Raw genomic sequence first — 17,099 nt, 5'->3', positions numbered from 1 at the left:
AATAATCCCGTCATGACAAAAGGCAGTTTCACGTGACAATGGTGTGTAATCAGTCAGTGTTAACTGGTCTGATAGGTCAGGACCTGGGTGCGTCAGATTAGGGCTTTGTGGCACACTCCAGGTTAAAGGAGCAGACAGGTTACATGGTGATCTGAAACACTTCCAACTAGGCTATAAGTACTCAGACAGTAAAGAAGAGAATCCAAAAAAATCACACAACCAGGAGAATCACTTTATTAAATCGAAAATTAAAGCTGATTAATAATTACATTATATCCTTGCATTGCAAAAAGAAGAGTTTTGCAACACCGAAATACTAAATCTCATTGACACATGTAAAAGAGTACAGACAGGAATGGCTACAGACTGACAAATTCTGGATCCAAGCCCGGATGCCAGATCCTGTTGGAAAATATCAGTTTTGTCTGGTAACCAAAACCTGTTAATAGCAAGTTTTGTCCAGTACACCAAAATCAGTGTTTAACTACATAAAGCTGTATTAACGGTCTTCATTCAGCAGGCAGAGGAAGCCAGGGAAGAGCAGAAAGCAGGAGAATGCAGAATAATCTTAGTTGCATTTGTTTCGATGCTCAAACAGCACAAATGCAACCAGTTTTATTATACTACAAGCAATATCATTGGAAAATTACTGCTTCACGACATCATCCAGTGACATTAAAAACCTTAAACGAAGACATTTTTTATCTCTAACTTGCTTGCAAAGAAAACATGGCACACAACAGATTAAACAGTAATGGGAAAGTAATATAAAATACAATCTAAAATCAATGACTTCAGAATATATCATTCATGATAAATGATTCGAAATGAATTAATATAAAAGAAAACAAACCAACACATATGTTTGCTCTTAAAGCAACAAACAGGTTGCTACAAAGAGTTCTTAGATACTTTAAGACAAAAATTTTACATCTGTTGTTTGATTTGTTGAAACTGCTCAGAAATACTTAAACACTGAAAAGACGATTAAGAATCCCTTAATATGGCTTAAAGCAATATAACCGTAAAGGTTCGTAAAGCTATAAATGATACAAAAATGTCAAACTAAACTAAAAAAAGATACAAACCAATATAAGGTTAAGTCTGATTTTCCTGAGGCTCTCGGCAGTATCGATATCCATACAACATTTTAATAATGTACCACATAAGCTTGTAAGTGGAATTTATCAATTCAACAGTTCTCTTCATTTACTTGCATGATGCTTATTATGAGGCAAAATACTTATCAAAATCAAACTGAGGCTAGCAGCCGAAAACGTGAAAAATGAGATAAAATACAGCTTTAATGTAATGATACGCAATCTAAAAGCATAAAACCATAATATACTGTAACAGTAGATTACATTAAAAAAGGTGAACCACCAAACACAGCTTGCTCAAGAAAACATTCACATAAAAAGCTCCCTGGTCTGCTTCAAAACACCTTTCAGCTCACAACCAAAACAGAGTCTCTGTTTTGATCTGGAGTAATTTTCCCCAGTAAAACCGCTCTGTCAAGTCACTCAAACAATTGGCAGTTTGACAGAATTCTGCGCACTCAACTACAATTAACTTAATGTAAACAAACTGGAACTTCAAGACAAAGTTCTCACTAAAACATTCACCGCATTCACATTCTACATGTGCTTTCCGCTAATAGTATCTATAAGCACATCCTTTAAAACAGTCATTGTTATATTGGTAAATATTGACTATGCATGATATTTACATAAAGGATAAGTACAAATGACAGGAGTGGAACTATTGGGTACACACGGTCTCTTAACCTGCAATTCATCAAACTGATTTGAGACAGACAGAAATTTAAGGGTTGTCAAAGTTCACCCAATAGTTCACCCAAAAATGAAAATTACCCCTTGATTTACTCACCCTCAAGCCATCCTAAATGTATGAGACTTTCTTAAGTCAGACAAATACAATCTGAGTTACATAAAAAAATATCCTGGCTCTTCCAAACCATATAATGGCAGTGAATGGCTGTTGAGATTCTAAAGTCCAATAAAGTGCATCCATCCATAGTAAAAAGTACTTCACACCGCTAATAAAGGCCTTCTGAAGTGAATCGATGCATTTGTGAAAACAAAAATATCCTATTTAAAACTTTATAAACTATAATCTCTAGCTACGTCCACTGAACATCCACTGAAATACCGCTCTCTTGTGAACATGCTACAACAATTAGTGAAAGCTAGAGATTAGAGTTTCTAAAGTTTTAAATATGAATACTTTTCTTACTCAAATGCATCGATTCACTTCAGAAGGCCTTTATTAACCCCTCAGAGCAGTGTGGAGTACTTTTATGATGGATGGATGAACTTTACTGGACTTCAAAATCTCAACAGCCATTCACTGCCATTATAAAGCTTGGAAGAGCCAGAATATTTTTTTTTTTAATATAACTCCAATTGTAATTGCCTGAAAGAAGAAAGTCATATACACCTGGGATGATCTGAGGCTGAGTAAATCAAAAGGTAATTTTCATTTTTGGGTGAATTATTACTTTAATGTGTTAATGTAAGATGGTAATTAACACTATTTTTTAATATTTACCAAATATCATGATATTTGTTTTCCTTACGCTTTGTAAAGATGGAATTCATGAGATTAATCAAAATTATATTTGCAGCTGTTTTAAACAATAAGAATAAAAAATAAATAGTTTATACAATTAACAAAACACACTGTCTGTTAAATGTATAAATACCAATTTTAGTAAATATTTTAATAATTTTACATTAATTTTTGACCCTAGTATAGTGACAATATTAAAACTAATTATTTAATTTTCTGAAATAACATTTTGTCTGAATAATATGACATTTAATATTTTACAGCTGGCTTGGTAAATATAAATCATATAAATAATACATAATCATATTTTTGGGTAACTGGCATCAAAAAGTCTAAAAACACTTGCACTATAAAATATAAAAAGTTATACAGTAGATTTAGAGAAACCATTGGTTATGTTAGAGAGATGGTGCTCTTAAAGAGCAGTAGACAGTTTTAGAAAATGTAACCCCTTTTACCATTTGATGAAGACGAGCCCTGCTAGCACACTGTAGCCCAGTGCAAGAAACAGCACCTTCAGTAGCCTGTCGTGTTTATCCTCCAGCTCTCGTGAGAGGATCTCAAAGAACGTAATGAAGAGAAACGTCCCGGCGGCCAAGCCCTGGAGCACTACAGATAAAATGCTTTCTGCCAAGTGCTGGACCGTCTGAATACCCATTCCAATCCCGATCCCCAGAGGGATCATTAGGCTCACTGTTACAGCCAGTTTACTGGCATCCCGCAAGGAGACTCCCGCCTTGGCTATATTAACCCCCAGTGCCACGGCTGCCAGCGTCTCGTGGATGGCCACTCCAATAAAGAGAGTTCCGAGTTTAGCCCCATCTTCCTGAAGGCCCAAAGCGAGACCCTCAAAGACAGAGTGAGCGGACAGCGCTACCACCAAGCTAGCTAATCTCAACGGCCCAGCTTGTGTCAGCTCTGACACGTTGAAGTGTCCGTGATGATGGGAATGAAAGTGGTGGTCTCTGGAACCTCGAGCGGGAGCGATGAACGGAGCATCATTCTCGGAGTCGCTCCCCGCTGTCGAGCCACCAGCATTAAACGTCTCTAGGTCGATAAACAAGGGTTTCTCTTTGCGGAAAGTGAGCACAGCCTGTTCCACGAATACTGTGAGGAAAAACCCAATCATCATCATCGTCTCTGCCAGCGGGTACTGATTGGATGTTTGTAACGATTTCAGGACATCGTCAACCTGAAAGTAAGGTAAGGTAAGAAGTCAGTCATTTAAATCTTTTAATTCCAGTGAACTCCCTGATGGTAATACTGGTTGTATAACAGATAAATACAATCCTTAACCCTGTAAAACGTGGCATATGAAATATAATAGTCCAAAATATCTATTTTCTAATGGAACAGTTTTGTAACCTTAAGACAAAATGTAAAATAAACCTTCAAAAAAAGGGGTGTTTGTTGAATATCATATTTGATAGTGAGAATATGGATCTCATAACTTGTCAATATTTAGAGGCTCAAACTAAGCAAAAATATGCAATTTGATGCAATTGCTGATATTTATATGGCCAAAAGTATGAAATTCAGATCACTTGTAATGTAAAAAAAATTACATCTTTATATCAGCACAGCAGGCTACTTACACTGCCGTTTAAAAGTTTGGGATCAGTAAGATTTTTAATGTCTTTTAAAGAAGTCTCTTATGCTCATTAAAGTTCTATTTATTTGATAAAAAATACAGAAAATAAAAAGCAGCATTTATTTAAAAAAGAAATCTTTTCTAACAATATAAGTCTTTGTTATCATTTTTTATCAATTTAACACATCCTTGATAAATAAAAGTATTAATTTCTTTAAAACAAAATCACAGATTCCAAAATATATAAATATTAAAGCAGCACAACTGTTTGCAACACTGATAATAAATCAGCATGTTAGAATTATTTCTGAAGAATCATGTGACACTAGAGACTGGAGTAAAAGGAAGTTTAGCTTTCCACCACAGGAATGCATTTTATTTTAAAGTATATTAAAACAGAAAATCCCTATTTTAAAGTGCAATAATATTTCACAATATGAATGTTTTTTCTGTATTTATTTAATCAGTTAAACAGCCTTGGTGAGCAGAAAATACTTCTCTAAATATATATATATATATATATATATAATCTTGAACGGCAGTGTACATAAAATGCATTAAAATATCAGTTGTCAATATCTCACAACAATACATCTTCATAAGATATTTAAATGCTTAGTTTTAAGATCGAATCTAATTGACAATATACAGAATCAGAAATTGATTAGTTGTATAAACACATTTTAACTTTTGTGTTCATTTTTTGTTGGTGTTTCACCCAATAGCGAAACTAACAAAAAATTCTGTTGTCTTTTACTCACCCTAATTGTTTCAAACCCATACGACTTCATGTCTTCTGTGGAGCACAAAAAACATTTTAAAGAATATATCTGGTCATTTTTATCCACGCGATTACAACTAATGGGGACTGTCATTTACAAGCTTTAAAAATTATTCAGTTCAATTGTATATAGCTATAACAAATGCCTCGGAGGCTATATAAGGTGCATTTGCATTTTAAGTAATCTATTAATCATATCTGCATGGGAAAAAGTGACCAGAACATTCTTCAGAGTGTCTCCTTTTGTTCCATAAAAGAAAGAGACTCGTGTGGCTTTGGAACAACCTGACGGTGATTAAATAATGTTATTTTTGAGTTAACTTTTTCCAAAACCAAAACCAAAACTATGCTTGATGATAACTTACCTTAGCCCTAACTGCTGGTAGTAGGGCATTGAAGCATGTGGCCAGGAATACACCTCCTCCAAAACAGTTGCTTAAAGCAACCACTCTTCTGTACCTCGTGACTTTATCATACTCCATAAGCATCACCCGCACAGGGATAAGGATGCCCCCTAACATCAAGGCAAACACCCCCAGCAGGCACAGGATTTTGGCTACAGCTATCTCCATTCTGAGGAGAAGGGCTGTGATCCTTCAGCAGAGCATGTGTATCTAAAATAAACACTGAAGCCAAAGACACTTTTCTTCGGGTAACGTTAGACTGGTGTCAGGTCATGAAGAGCATCCCTGGAAACATTTTACTAACGTCAGTCCACATAATTTTCGTTCCAAATATATGAGAAACATAATTTAAACCTCAAACTAGCTTCTGTAAATTAATTTACACTTGACAAATAATTTCTGAGGCGTTATATGTTTGTAAGGTGACTGGCGAGGTCAGTTTACAGATTAGCATGCTAACTGAGACGCTAGGTATCAAAATATAAATATGTTTTCATATAGTACATGTTTTGAAAAAACATATTAACGACAAAAACACTTGATATTAAGACGTGCAAGCCTGTTGTGTTTCACAAATTTCTATTCCAACCGGAGTGGTTTAACTGCAGTTCTTAGTTCAAATGCTAAGCTAACAAACAGTGCACGCACATAAAAGGCGTTTATTCTGTATTACTGGTTTAAATACGCCTTTTACGATCGTCAACAAACAGTAACATGCAAGCAGAAAATATTTCATATACTTATGCACAAAATCAAGCGCATTACCCGTGTTTGTGTCGATACTTCCTGCTGCTGAAGGCTGCAACGCCTGCTCAGTGGCTGCTTTTTAATACCTAGCGAGCTACCTAACTAGTTTGAGTTGCTTGGCAACACTGGCTCGTCTGGAACGTCAAACCTCTCAAATTTGAGTAGTTCCTAGCAAAAACGTTCCAAACTTTTCTACAACGCCACAACATGCTGTTTACATGGGCAGTTCGCTAGGTTTTGAGACGGCAACGTAACACAAATAACACGTGCCTTTAAATACACCATCACACATAAAATATATCAGTTCTCCAAAATGGACAAAACATCCATTTCCTTTAATCCAAAATGATCAGAACAAATTAAAAATCATATCTGTTAAGTAATGGTACTTGTGACAAATCTCATTGGTTGCAAGCATGATAAGTGGTTGTGAAACATGAAACTTCAGCTGCAAAAACACAAGTCCTATTTCAAACTTGACATTTAATTGTCAATGTTGAGTTTGCACATGTTCCTTGTCAACCCCTTTCAGTTCAGACAGACTCGTCATTGGACAGGTGAATCACTGAGGTGTTACAGCAAATCTGCATTATGTCCATGTATCAGCGATTCATTAACCACAGTCCAGTAATATGGATTATTACTCTGGTATGTAGTGTTAACCCAGCGTGATACTTCATTTGATTAGACATTTGTTTGAGTCCAGTCCCCAAATATGATGTGTACGTGTGCACTGGTGACCTCTTCCAACTGGTAGGGAAATGTGGGGCAGTGGGAACTCATGCAGTTTTTTTTATAGATGAATAAACTCAGTCTCGTCCCTGGAGTTGGAGGAACAAGGTATATCTTAAAAAATAAAAAACGCAGCCCATCTTCCAAAGGTATATCAGGTCAAGAGTTAAACTCTGCACAAAATGAGAAAAGTAATGTTAAGTTCTGGAGAAAACAGCCTTTAAAGATATGCATTGTAACTGAAATCTACAGATGCAAATGTATAATATGCAATAAGACAAACACCTAAAACTGTACTTTAGATGTTTTCCTTCCATACTCTAAAATATCACATAATAAAAAGTCAAATAGTCCAAAATGTGAAAACTGACCAATGCCCTGCCTTACAGGATTAGCTCACGTCCAGAACAACATTTTCCTGATAATTTACTCACCCCTGTGTCATCCAAGATGTGTGTTTTTCTTTCTTCAGTGGAAAAAAAATAAGGTTTTTAAGGTAAACATTCCAGGATTTTTCTCCATATAGCAGACTTCAATGGAAGCCAACAGGTTGAAGGTCCAAACTGCAGTTTCAAACTAGCTTTAAAGGGCTCTACACGTTCCCAGCTAAGGTATAAGGGTCTTATCTAGCAAAACAATAAGTCATTTCTAAAAAAATTCAAATTTATGTACTTTTTAACCACAAATGCTCATTTTGCAATGTGCATGTGCATCTTCATGCATTGCAAAATCACATTGGAAAAAATCATGCACACTTAGTTCTTCACCTGTGTATTTCAAATTCTTTGCACGTTTGCTTTGTAAACACTGGGTTTGTACTTCCGTCTACGGCATGTGTGCGTGACTACATAATGTGTGAGGTCGAGCTAGTGCAAGATGACCATGTGTGGTTAAAGAAAAGTTATAGAAATTCAATTTTTTAAGAAAATGGTGATCGTTTCGCTAGACAAGACCCTTATTCCTCAGCTGGGATTGTGTACAGCTCTTTGACGCAGCACTGTAACTGCAATTTGGACCTGCTTTGATCCCCACTGAGGTCAACTATAAAGAGAAAAATCCTAGAATGCTTTCCTCAAAAACCTTAATTTGTTTTTGACTTAAGACAGACAGACATGAATATTTTCGATGACATAAGGGTGAAAAAATGTTCATTCTGGAAGTGAACTAACCCTAACCTCTTCAGTCTCTTAAATGTCATTTATTTCACATGAATACTTCAATTGAGTGATGTGAGGTACCGTAGGGAGTGTCAGTGTTCGTCGTTGCCAGCACTACTGGGAGGTCGACTGCGCATTTGACTCCTCAGCTGCTCGATAAGCTCAGGGTTCTGCTGCTGCATTTGCTGTGCAAACTGCTGACCACTGTCACATGATAGAAAAACACTAGTTCAGCTCCACTTAATACGACCTTGAACTTGCCGTTAGGAGGTAAAACGGAAACCTGTGGAAATTACAGGATGTTGATGTTAAAACTTACGCCTGAATGAGGCCGGAGAGGTCATTGCCACCAACACCTGCACCGCCTGCTCCTGCTCCAGGTCCAGCTGCTCCAGCTGCTCCAGCTGCTCCAGCTGCTCCAGCTGTTGCTCCTGGTGAGGTGGCTCCCCCCATAGGACCGTAAGCCCCAGACATCATACCTGACATCCTACATGGGTACAGAAACATGATATAAACTTCTGCTGATAAAGGTGTTACAACTCTCCTTAAATCCTAAAGGAGGTTAAAAAAATAAAATAAAATAAAATAAAATAAAATAATAATAATAATAATAATAATAATAATGCCCTGAAATTTCAGTGAACGAAAATATCCAGGCGAAATATTTTAGGAGGGACATAATCATTGATCAAAACTGTGATTTTTAATTGCTGTTTCTTGATATAAAACCTGTGCAATTTGAATGTTTGTACAATTAAGACAGTTTGTATTTAAGAGTTAATTATTGAATACATACGATTCATGATTTGATTATTAAAGAAAACGTATTTTAAGGTTCAACTTTCAGCCAAGTGCATACAGAATTTTCAGTTTCTGTTTTGGCCCTGAATTGTCATTTGGTGCATTACTAGAAAAGTAAACCCTTAAAAAAAACCTTGTTAAATATGATTATTTTTATAATTATTTATTTAAATAAGATCAGTTTGACTCTTTAATAACACCTGAAAAATCTTTGCCCTTTAAATTAATGTAATGTGATGTGACCAACAAAGACGCATGGTCCAAAAACAAAAAACAAAAAAAAACATTGTATGTTGGTCATTCTCTTAAATCAGGGCTTTTCTGGTCAATAATAAATAATAAAATTCTCTTTCACTTACTTGATGGTTATACCAAATGACAAAATTAGAGTTTTCAAAACCATATGAATTCATCATGACATTTACGTATAGTGTGTACAATAAATGCTGTGCTTATGTTTTGTCTACTCACAGTTGTTGCACTTGCGGGTTGTTCATTAAATTAGATGCCTAAAGAAAGTGACAGTTAGTGATGAGCATAAGTAAGTATTAATGAGAGCATTTAAGATGAATTTCTACTGACCATGTTCATAAAACCAGGGTTACTCAGCAAACCAGCCAGGTCGACTCCACCCAAACCCCCTGCCTAAAAAGATAACCACATGAGCATCAGCACAACTCTCTGTCTTCCACAGAAAAACAAAAACTGTTATCAGGGTGTTTTTGTGGACTCACTGGGCTGGGCTGTGCCTCCTTCATCTTCTGTTCTGCTATTTGCAGGTTGGCTTTGTACGTGTCGTTGTCAGGGTCCAGCTCCAGTGCTTTCTTGTAGTAACTCACAGCCTCTGAGTATTTGTTCAAACTTGCAAGAGCAAGCCTTATTTTATTAGGAAAACATAAATGAAGACGTAAATTGGGGTATCCACAGGTTTTTTTTTTTTTAAATCAAATTTAAAGGGATATTTGTTTACTAACCCTCATGCCCTCATTTCAAACCCATAAGACCTTTGTTTATCTTCAGAACATAAATTAAGATATTTTTGATGAAATCTGAGAGCTTTCTGACCCTGCGTAAACAGCAACTGACATGTTCAAGGCCCAGAAAGGTAGTAAGGACATCATTAAAATAGCCAATGTAACATCAGAGATTCAACCTTAACCTTATGAAGCTATGAGAATACAAAAATGAAAACTTTAACAATTTCTTCTCTTCCATGTCAGTCTCCGCCGCACATTTAAGAGAATACTCTCAGATTTCATAAAAAATTTCCTAATTTGTGTTCTGACGATGAACGAAGGTCTTACAGGTTTGTAATGACATGAGGGTGAATAATTAATGACAGAGTTCTTGTTTTTTGGGTGAACTATCCCTTTAAGGCTTTTAAGACCTCTTTAAAGACCTTCATAAATCACATTAATACATGTAAATTTTATAAAAGTAAAAATAAGATTTTTAGGAACTGCGGGAACCCTGAAGTGCGAAGAACTTAAGTTCCATAGATGTGAATCAAGTTAAATTAATTGGCCTTGTATAATTTATCTGAAACTGTTGAAACTCTGCTGTACATTTTAGTTGGGGGGAAAAACATTAAAATTACCCCATCCGTCCATATGCTTTACTGTAGTTTGGATCGATTCCAATGGCGCGTTCACAGTCTTGAACAGCTCCAGCATAGTTCCCCAGTTTGCTGTAAGCTGCAGCTCTAAAAATAAATATAAAAATAATTTTTTTTAATAAAAAATAAAAATTATTGTCAGCAATTAAAATACATAAAATAAATTTTAAATCATTTTTGGATAATGCAAATACTACAGCATTACACTTTTTTCTGATTTAATGAAATCATGCAAGTACCTGTTGCAAAAGTAGACAGCATTTTGAGGATTAAGCTGGATGGCTTTAGAGTAGAACTCGACGGCTGCACTAAAGTTCTCTACCTTCATCTGATCGTTGCCTGCAGGTACATACATGCATCATTTTGAGCGAGAGGACCATTATGAAGCATCCTGAAATGGTAAAGGTGCAATGGTCTTACCATCTGTTTTAAGACGCTCTGCCTCTGCTAACTGCTCCTCTGAAGGTGAAGCACTGGATGAATTGGTCTTTTCTTGTCGTGTCTGCAACATATTAATGTCTTAATTAAAATCCATTCAGTGCTATTAATAAACATTTCAAAATGACATGCTGTAGATGACACCAGGAACCGCTTTTACCTGTTTTGTTGCAGAGGCAAATATTTCTGGCAGAGACTGGCTGACTGCTAAACTCTGGTCCTCCACAGAGACGCCAAACGCTGTCTCCAGGCACTGGATGGCGACTAAAGGTAAATCAGAAAATTAGAAATTACCAACCAATAGCATAACAGTGTCCAAAACTTATTTTAGTATTACGGTTTTACCTTCTAAGCTTTCTTGAGCATCTGATGACAGACTTCCAGAGGACATCTGATCGTGGAGAAACTGGATGATGGAGAATGCGAGACGCTTTGTGTCTGCCATTCTGTCTTGAGGATTAAACCTCACCAAATAAATATGTGAAGGAAACCTACAAGACAGGAATAGGTGTTATTATTACCAGATGCAACATTACAGAACCTGAACACTATGGTTTGCAAATCAAGAGACGCATCATTTTTGCCAAGAATGATAACGACTTTGAGCAAATTTTTAATGTTACAGTGTGTTTATTCCAGTTTTTACTGTTCTGGATTTAATACTTACACAAAACGTAAAGAGTTAGCAACTCAGTACAGATGAGTTAAACGTAAAATAGCAACCAATGTAAGACTGTTACAAAGTAACTAACGTTACATTCAGATATGTAACCATCGCTCAGAACATGTGCTAACACATTAATATGTTCAGGGTCAAAACAAAGTTATTATAAGAGATGGAACATTCTAGCACTGACTAGCTGTTGGCTCAAGCTAACATGTTCCATTGGTTTCCAACGTGAGAGCTAATTCTGTTAGCATTAGCTTCAGTTCGCTCATGTGATTTAACATAAATACAAAAGAGGATTTAATGAGAATTAAAAGTGGGCTAGCCGTCATTCACTCTTTTACTCTAAAATCGTTTAGGACGTTATTTAGCTCTACAGAATCTAAACGTGTGTTTAATTAACACTCACCAGTTGTCTCCTCAAGGATCTCTAACCAGTAGAGTGTGACGATTCATGTGCGTGCGCGCACGCCTGCTGTTACGCGCGTGACGTCAAACGTTGGGTTACCGCTAAATCCTAACAATTATTAAATTGGCTTGAGAAAGCCAACTTGCTGATCTACTATTTAAGATTCTTCTTCTTCTTCTTCTTCTAAGACAAATTTCGGTATCTACCTCCTCCTAGAGCTTTCAACCTAGAACCACCAAACTCGGCCCAGACCTTCAGACTGGTCTGACTTGGTGTGCTGTATCTTTTCTAACTGATCCGGCTTTCGGTTTTCATAAACCAGACTTTCAAAACCACCAAAAATCCCATAGACTTACATTGAGCAAAATGAGCAACAATGTTCAAATGAGCAACACTCAAATGAGCAACACTCTTCAAACTCCAACTGACAAAATTCAAATCTAAACTCCCAGAATCCCTTGAGGCTCAATCTATGTACTATTTCTAATCAATTTAGACTCATTTAAGCTTCCACTCTAATATTTCTAATATTTCTAATCTATCTAGCTATCTAAATCATGCTAGCAACATGCTAGTAATTTGCTAATCATGCTAACAACATGCTAGTAACATGCTAATCATGTTAGAAACATGCTAACAAAATTCTAGTAACATTGCTAATCATGCTAACAACATGCTAATCATGATAGAAACATGCTAGAAACGTGCTAGTAACATGCTAATCATGCTAACAACATGCTAATTATGTTAAAAACATGCTAACAAAATGCTAGTAACATGCTAATCGTGTTAGAAACATGCTAACAACATGCTAATCAGCTTGCAGCATGCTAGCAACGTGTTAATCATACTAGAAACATGCTAACAACATGCTAGTAACATGCTAATCATGCTAACAACGTGCTAGTTACATGTTAATCATACTAGAAACATGCTAACAACATGTTAGTAACATGCTAATCATGTTAGAAACATGCTAGCAACATGCTAGTAACATGCTAATCATGCTAACATCATGGTAATAACTTGTTAATCATGCCAGAAACATCTTAGCAACGTGTTAATCATGGCAGAAACATGCTAGCAACATGCTAATCATGCTAGAAACATGCTAACAAAATGCTAGTAACATGCTAATCATGTTAGAAACATGCTAACAACATGCTAATCAGCTTGCAGCATGCTAATAACTTGCTAATCATGCTAGCAACTTGCTAATCATGCTAGCAACATGCTAATTATGTTAGAAACATGCTAACAAAATGTTAGTAACATGCTAATCATGTTAGAAACATGCTAACAACATGCTAATCAGCTTGCAGCATGCTAGTAACTTGCTAATCATGTTAGCAACATGCTAGTAACATGCTAATCATGCTAGCAACGTGCTAGTAACATGTTAATCATGCTAACAACATGCTAGTAACTTGGTAATCATGCTAGCAATGTGCTGGTTACATGTTAATCATACTAGAAATATGCTAACAACATGTTAGTAACATGCTAATCATGTTATAAACATGCTAGCAACATGCTAGTAACATGCTAACCATGCTAACATCATGGTAATAACTTGTTAATCATGCCAGAAACATCTTAGCAACGTGTTAATCATGGCAGAAACATGCTAGCGACATGCTAATCATGCTAGAAACATGCTAACAAAATGCTAGTAACATGCTAATCATGTTAGAAACATGCTAACAACATGCTAGTAACATGCTAACCATGCTAACATCATGGTAATAACTTGTTAATCATGCCAGAAACATCTTAGCAACGTGTTAATCATGGCAGAAACATGCTAGCGACATGCTAATCATGTTAGAAACATGCTAACAAAATGCTAGTAACATGCTAATCATGTTAGAATCATGCTAACAACATGCTAATCAGCTTGCAGCATGCTAGTAACTTGCTAATCATGTTAGCAACATGCTAGTAACATGCTAATCATGGTAGCAACATGCTAATTATGTTAGAAACATGCTAACAAAATGCTAGTAACATGCTAATCATGTTAGAAACATGCTAACATCATGCTAATCAGCTTGCAGCATGCTAGTAACTTGCTAATCATGTTAGCAACATGCTAGTAACATCTTAATCATGCTAGTAACATGCTAGTAACATGTTAATCATGCTAACAACATGCTAGTAACTTGGTAATCATGCTAGCAATGTGCTGGTTACATGCTAATCATACTAGAAACATGCTAACAACATGCTAGCAACATGCTAACAACATGCTAGCAACATGTTAATCATGCTAGCAACGTGCTAGTTACATGCTAATCATACTAGAAACATGCTAACAACATGTTAGTAACTTGCTAATCATATTAGAAACATGCTAGCAACATGCTAGTAACATGCTAATCATGCTAACATCATGGTAATAACTTGTTAATCATGCCAGAAACATCTTAGCAACGTGTTAATCATGGCAGAAACATGCTAGCGACATGCTAATCATGTTAGAAACATGCTAACAAAATGCTAGTAACATGCTAATCATGTTAGAATCATGCTAACAACATGCTAATCAGCTTGCAGCATGCTAGTAACTTGCTAATCATGTTAGCAACATGCTAGTAACATGCTAATCATGGTAGCAACATGCTAATTATGTTAGAAACATGCTAACAAAATGCTAGTAACATGCTAATCATGTTAGAAACATGCTAACATCATGCTAATCAGCTTGCAGCATGCTAGTAACTTGCTAATCATGTTAGCAACATGCTAGTAACATGCTAATCATGCTAGTAACATGCTAGTAACATGTTAATCATGCTAACAACATGCTAGTAACTTGGTAATCATGCTAGCAATGTGCTGGTTACATGCTAATCATACTAGAAACATGCTAACAACATGCTAGCAACATGCTAACAACATGCTAGCAACATGTTAATCATGCTAGCAACGTGCTAGTTACATGCTAATCATACTAGAAACATGCTAACAACATGTTAGTAACTTGCTAATCATATTAGAAACATGCTAGCAACATGCTAGTAACATGCTAATCATGCTAACATCATGGTAATAACTTGCTAATCATGCCATAAACATCTTAGCAACGTGTTAATCATGCCAGAAACATGCTAGCGACATGCTAATCATGCTAGAAACATGTTAACAACAAGCTAGTAACATGTTAGCCATGTTAGAAACATGCTAGTAACATGCTAATCATGTGCAAAACATGCTATCAACATGCTAAGCAGGCTAATCATGCTAACAACATTCTAGTAACTTGCAAATTATAACAACATGCTAGTCATGCTAACAACATTGTAATCATCCTATAAAAATACAATCAATAAGCTAATCATGCTAAAACATGTTATCAACATGTTAAATCATGTAAGCAATGTGTTAAATCATGCTCGCTGCTTCCATACTTTTACAACTTTCAGGCTAGGCTTTCTCAAGCCAACTTAAAGTTTTTTCTCAAACTTTACTCATCTAGTTAATAACTTGTATTTATTTTTTTATGAGAATGCTGGGGTCGTGTGAAGCCCTTTGAAGCTAAATATGGCTTTTTTTTTTTTTTTTTTAGACCTTCAGAAATCGTCTACATTGGGCACCAAGAATCCTGGAATATTTTCCTCCAAAACAATAATTTCTCTTGGTCTGAGGCAAGAATGTCATATACATCTTGGTTGGCCTTGAGGTGATTAAACAATCAGGAATATTTTTGAGTGTGGTGTTTGAGTGTGTGGTAAAGAAGGAAGTAATTGTGGTTTATCTCAACCTGTTGTCATATCTGATTCCCTTTAAAACAAAAAGAACTGGTGTTTTCTTTCAGTCACCCAAACTTTATTTTTGTTTGACTGAGTTTACATTGTACATTGTGAATTTACTGTGGATTTATTGCGGACACCATGCAGGCCTACTGATCTGGTGACTCTCAATTTGAGCGTGACAGACTGAGATCCATCAATGATATTTTCCATTCAGTTAATTTGTGACTAATCGTCTACTTACCAATAAATGACATCCCTTCTGTTACTAATGCATCTCAAAAATGGTGCTCACAAACATGTGATCTTTAATCAGGTAGTGGCATTATAATAATTTATTGTGTCAACTTCTTAGCTCACGCAGATTGCTCAAAAGTGAATGAGATTGATCATGATGTCTTTATAGCTGATCCATCTTTCACTAACCAATGAGTCAATGTTTGAATAATCACTTTAATAAAGTTGTTTACTGGCTGCACATTATGAATGTCTGTTGTTAAGTGTCCTTATCTCAACTTTAGTCATGCTGCAGTTTTGAACAGCATCTCAGTATTCTGCATTTAATTAACTTTTCAAGGCACATTTTGAGGTTAACCAGTCTTATGATGGTGTACTTGTTAACTTTTATACAGTCCTGCAGACAACAGTGTATATTAACACTGATGTGGGGAAAATAAAGGAGTCATCCAGAGTCAGAGACCACCAGACAGTAACCTCATCTTAATGTCTGAACATTACGAAGTTGAAAGAATGCTGACCTGTATTTATAAATGACTCCTCCATAAACCTTCAAAATACTGCACTAACCACAGCCCTACCGTAAAATACACTCGGTATGTAAAAAGGTAACACTAGAGGGCAGCACCATTTTATCTTTCATTACAAATGTTACAGCATAAATGTGATCATGGACCACAAAACCAGTCATAGGTGTCAGTTTTTCGAAATTGAGATTCATACATCATCTAAAAGCTGAATAAATAAGTTTTCCATTGATGTATGGTTTGTTATAGGTCAATATTTGGTGGAGAAAATTTCTTTTAAATTTGTCCAAATTAAGTTCTTAGCGATGCATATTGCTAATCGAAAATTAAGTTTGATTTCTTTGATATATTTAAAATATCTTAATTGATCTTTACTTAATATAATGATTGTTGGCATAAAAGAAAAATCAATAATTTTGACCCATACAATGTATTTTTGGCTATTGCTACAAATATACCCATGCTAAGACTGGTTTTGTGGTCCACAACCCTGGTGAAAAAACCAGCATATGCTGGTAGGTAGGTTTTGATGCTGGTTTAAGCTGGTCCTTTGCTGGTTTTTGCTGGTCATGTTGCTGGTCAAGGACCAGCATGAACCAGCAAAGGACCAGCATAAACCAGCTAAGGACCAGCTTAAACCAGCATTCCA

The 17,099-nt window shown here is 35.9% G+C and overlaps 2 protein-coding genes across 2 annotated transcripts; both read right to left on the bottom strand.

The window, feature by feature from the left end:
- Positions 1 to 211: 211 nt before the first annotated feature.
- On the bottom strand, positions 212 to 6,306 carry LOC127173096 (zinc transporter ZIP3). The gene is made up of 3 exons (XM_051122734.1): positions 6,134 to 6,306; positions 5,330 to 5,653; positions 212 to 3,784 (listed from the first exon to the last, which is right to left on the bottom strand). Exons 2-3 carry the CDS (start codon positions 5,534 to 5,536, stop codon positions 3,047 to 3,049), a joined length of 945 nt encoding a protein of 314 aa, XP_050978691.1. The 5' UTR covers positions 5,537 to 5,653; positions 6,134 to 6,306; the 3' UTR covers positions 212 to 3,046.
- A 109-nt stretch (positions 6,307 to 6,415) lies between these two features.
- On the bottom strand, positions 6,416 to 12,046 carry sgta (small glutamine rich tetratricopeptide repeat co-chaperone alpha). The gene is made up of 12 exons (XM_051122733.1): positions 11,935 to 12,046; positions 11,204 to 11,349; positions 11,019 to 11,122; positions 10,841 to 10,922; positions 10,660 to 10,759; positions 10,403 to 10,507; positions 9,540 to 9,681; positions 9,388 to 9,450; positions 9,277 to 9,314; positions 8,324 to 8,491; positions 8,086 to 8,208; positions 6,416 to 7,020 (listed from the first exon to the last, which is right to left on the bottom strand). The coding sequence occupies exons 2-11, from the start codon at positions 11,301 to 11,303 to the stop codon at positions 8,097 to 8,099; spliced, it is 1,014 nt and encodes a 337-aa protein (XP_050978690.1). The 5' UTR covers positions 11,304 to 11,349; positions 11,935 to 12,046; the 3' UTR covers positions 6,416 to 7,020; positions 8,086 to 8,096.
- Between the last annotated feature and the right edge of the window lie 5,053 nt (positions 12,047 to 17,099).

The sequence above is a fragment of the Labeo rohita genome, chromosome 11 (genome assembly GCF_022985175.1).
Source record: "Labeo rohita strain BAU-BD-2019 chromosome 11, IGBB_LRoh.1.0, whole genome shotgun sequence".
In the NCBI taxonomy this organism is placed as follows: Eukaryota; Metazoa; Chordata; class Actinopteri; order Cypriniformes; family Cyprinidae; genus Labeo; species Labeo rohita.
This window is presented reverse-complemented; position numbering and strand designations above follow the sequence as displayed.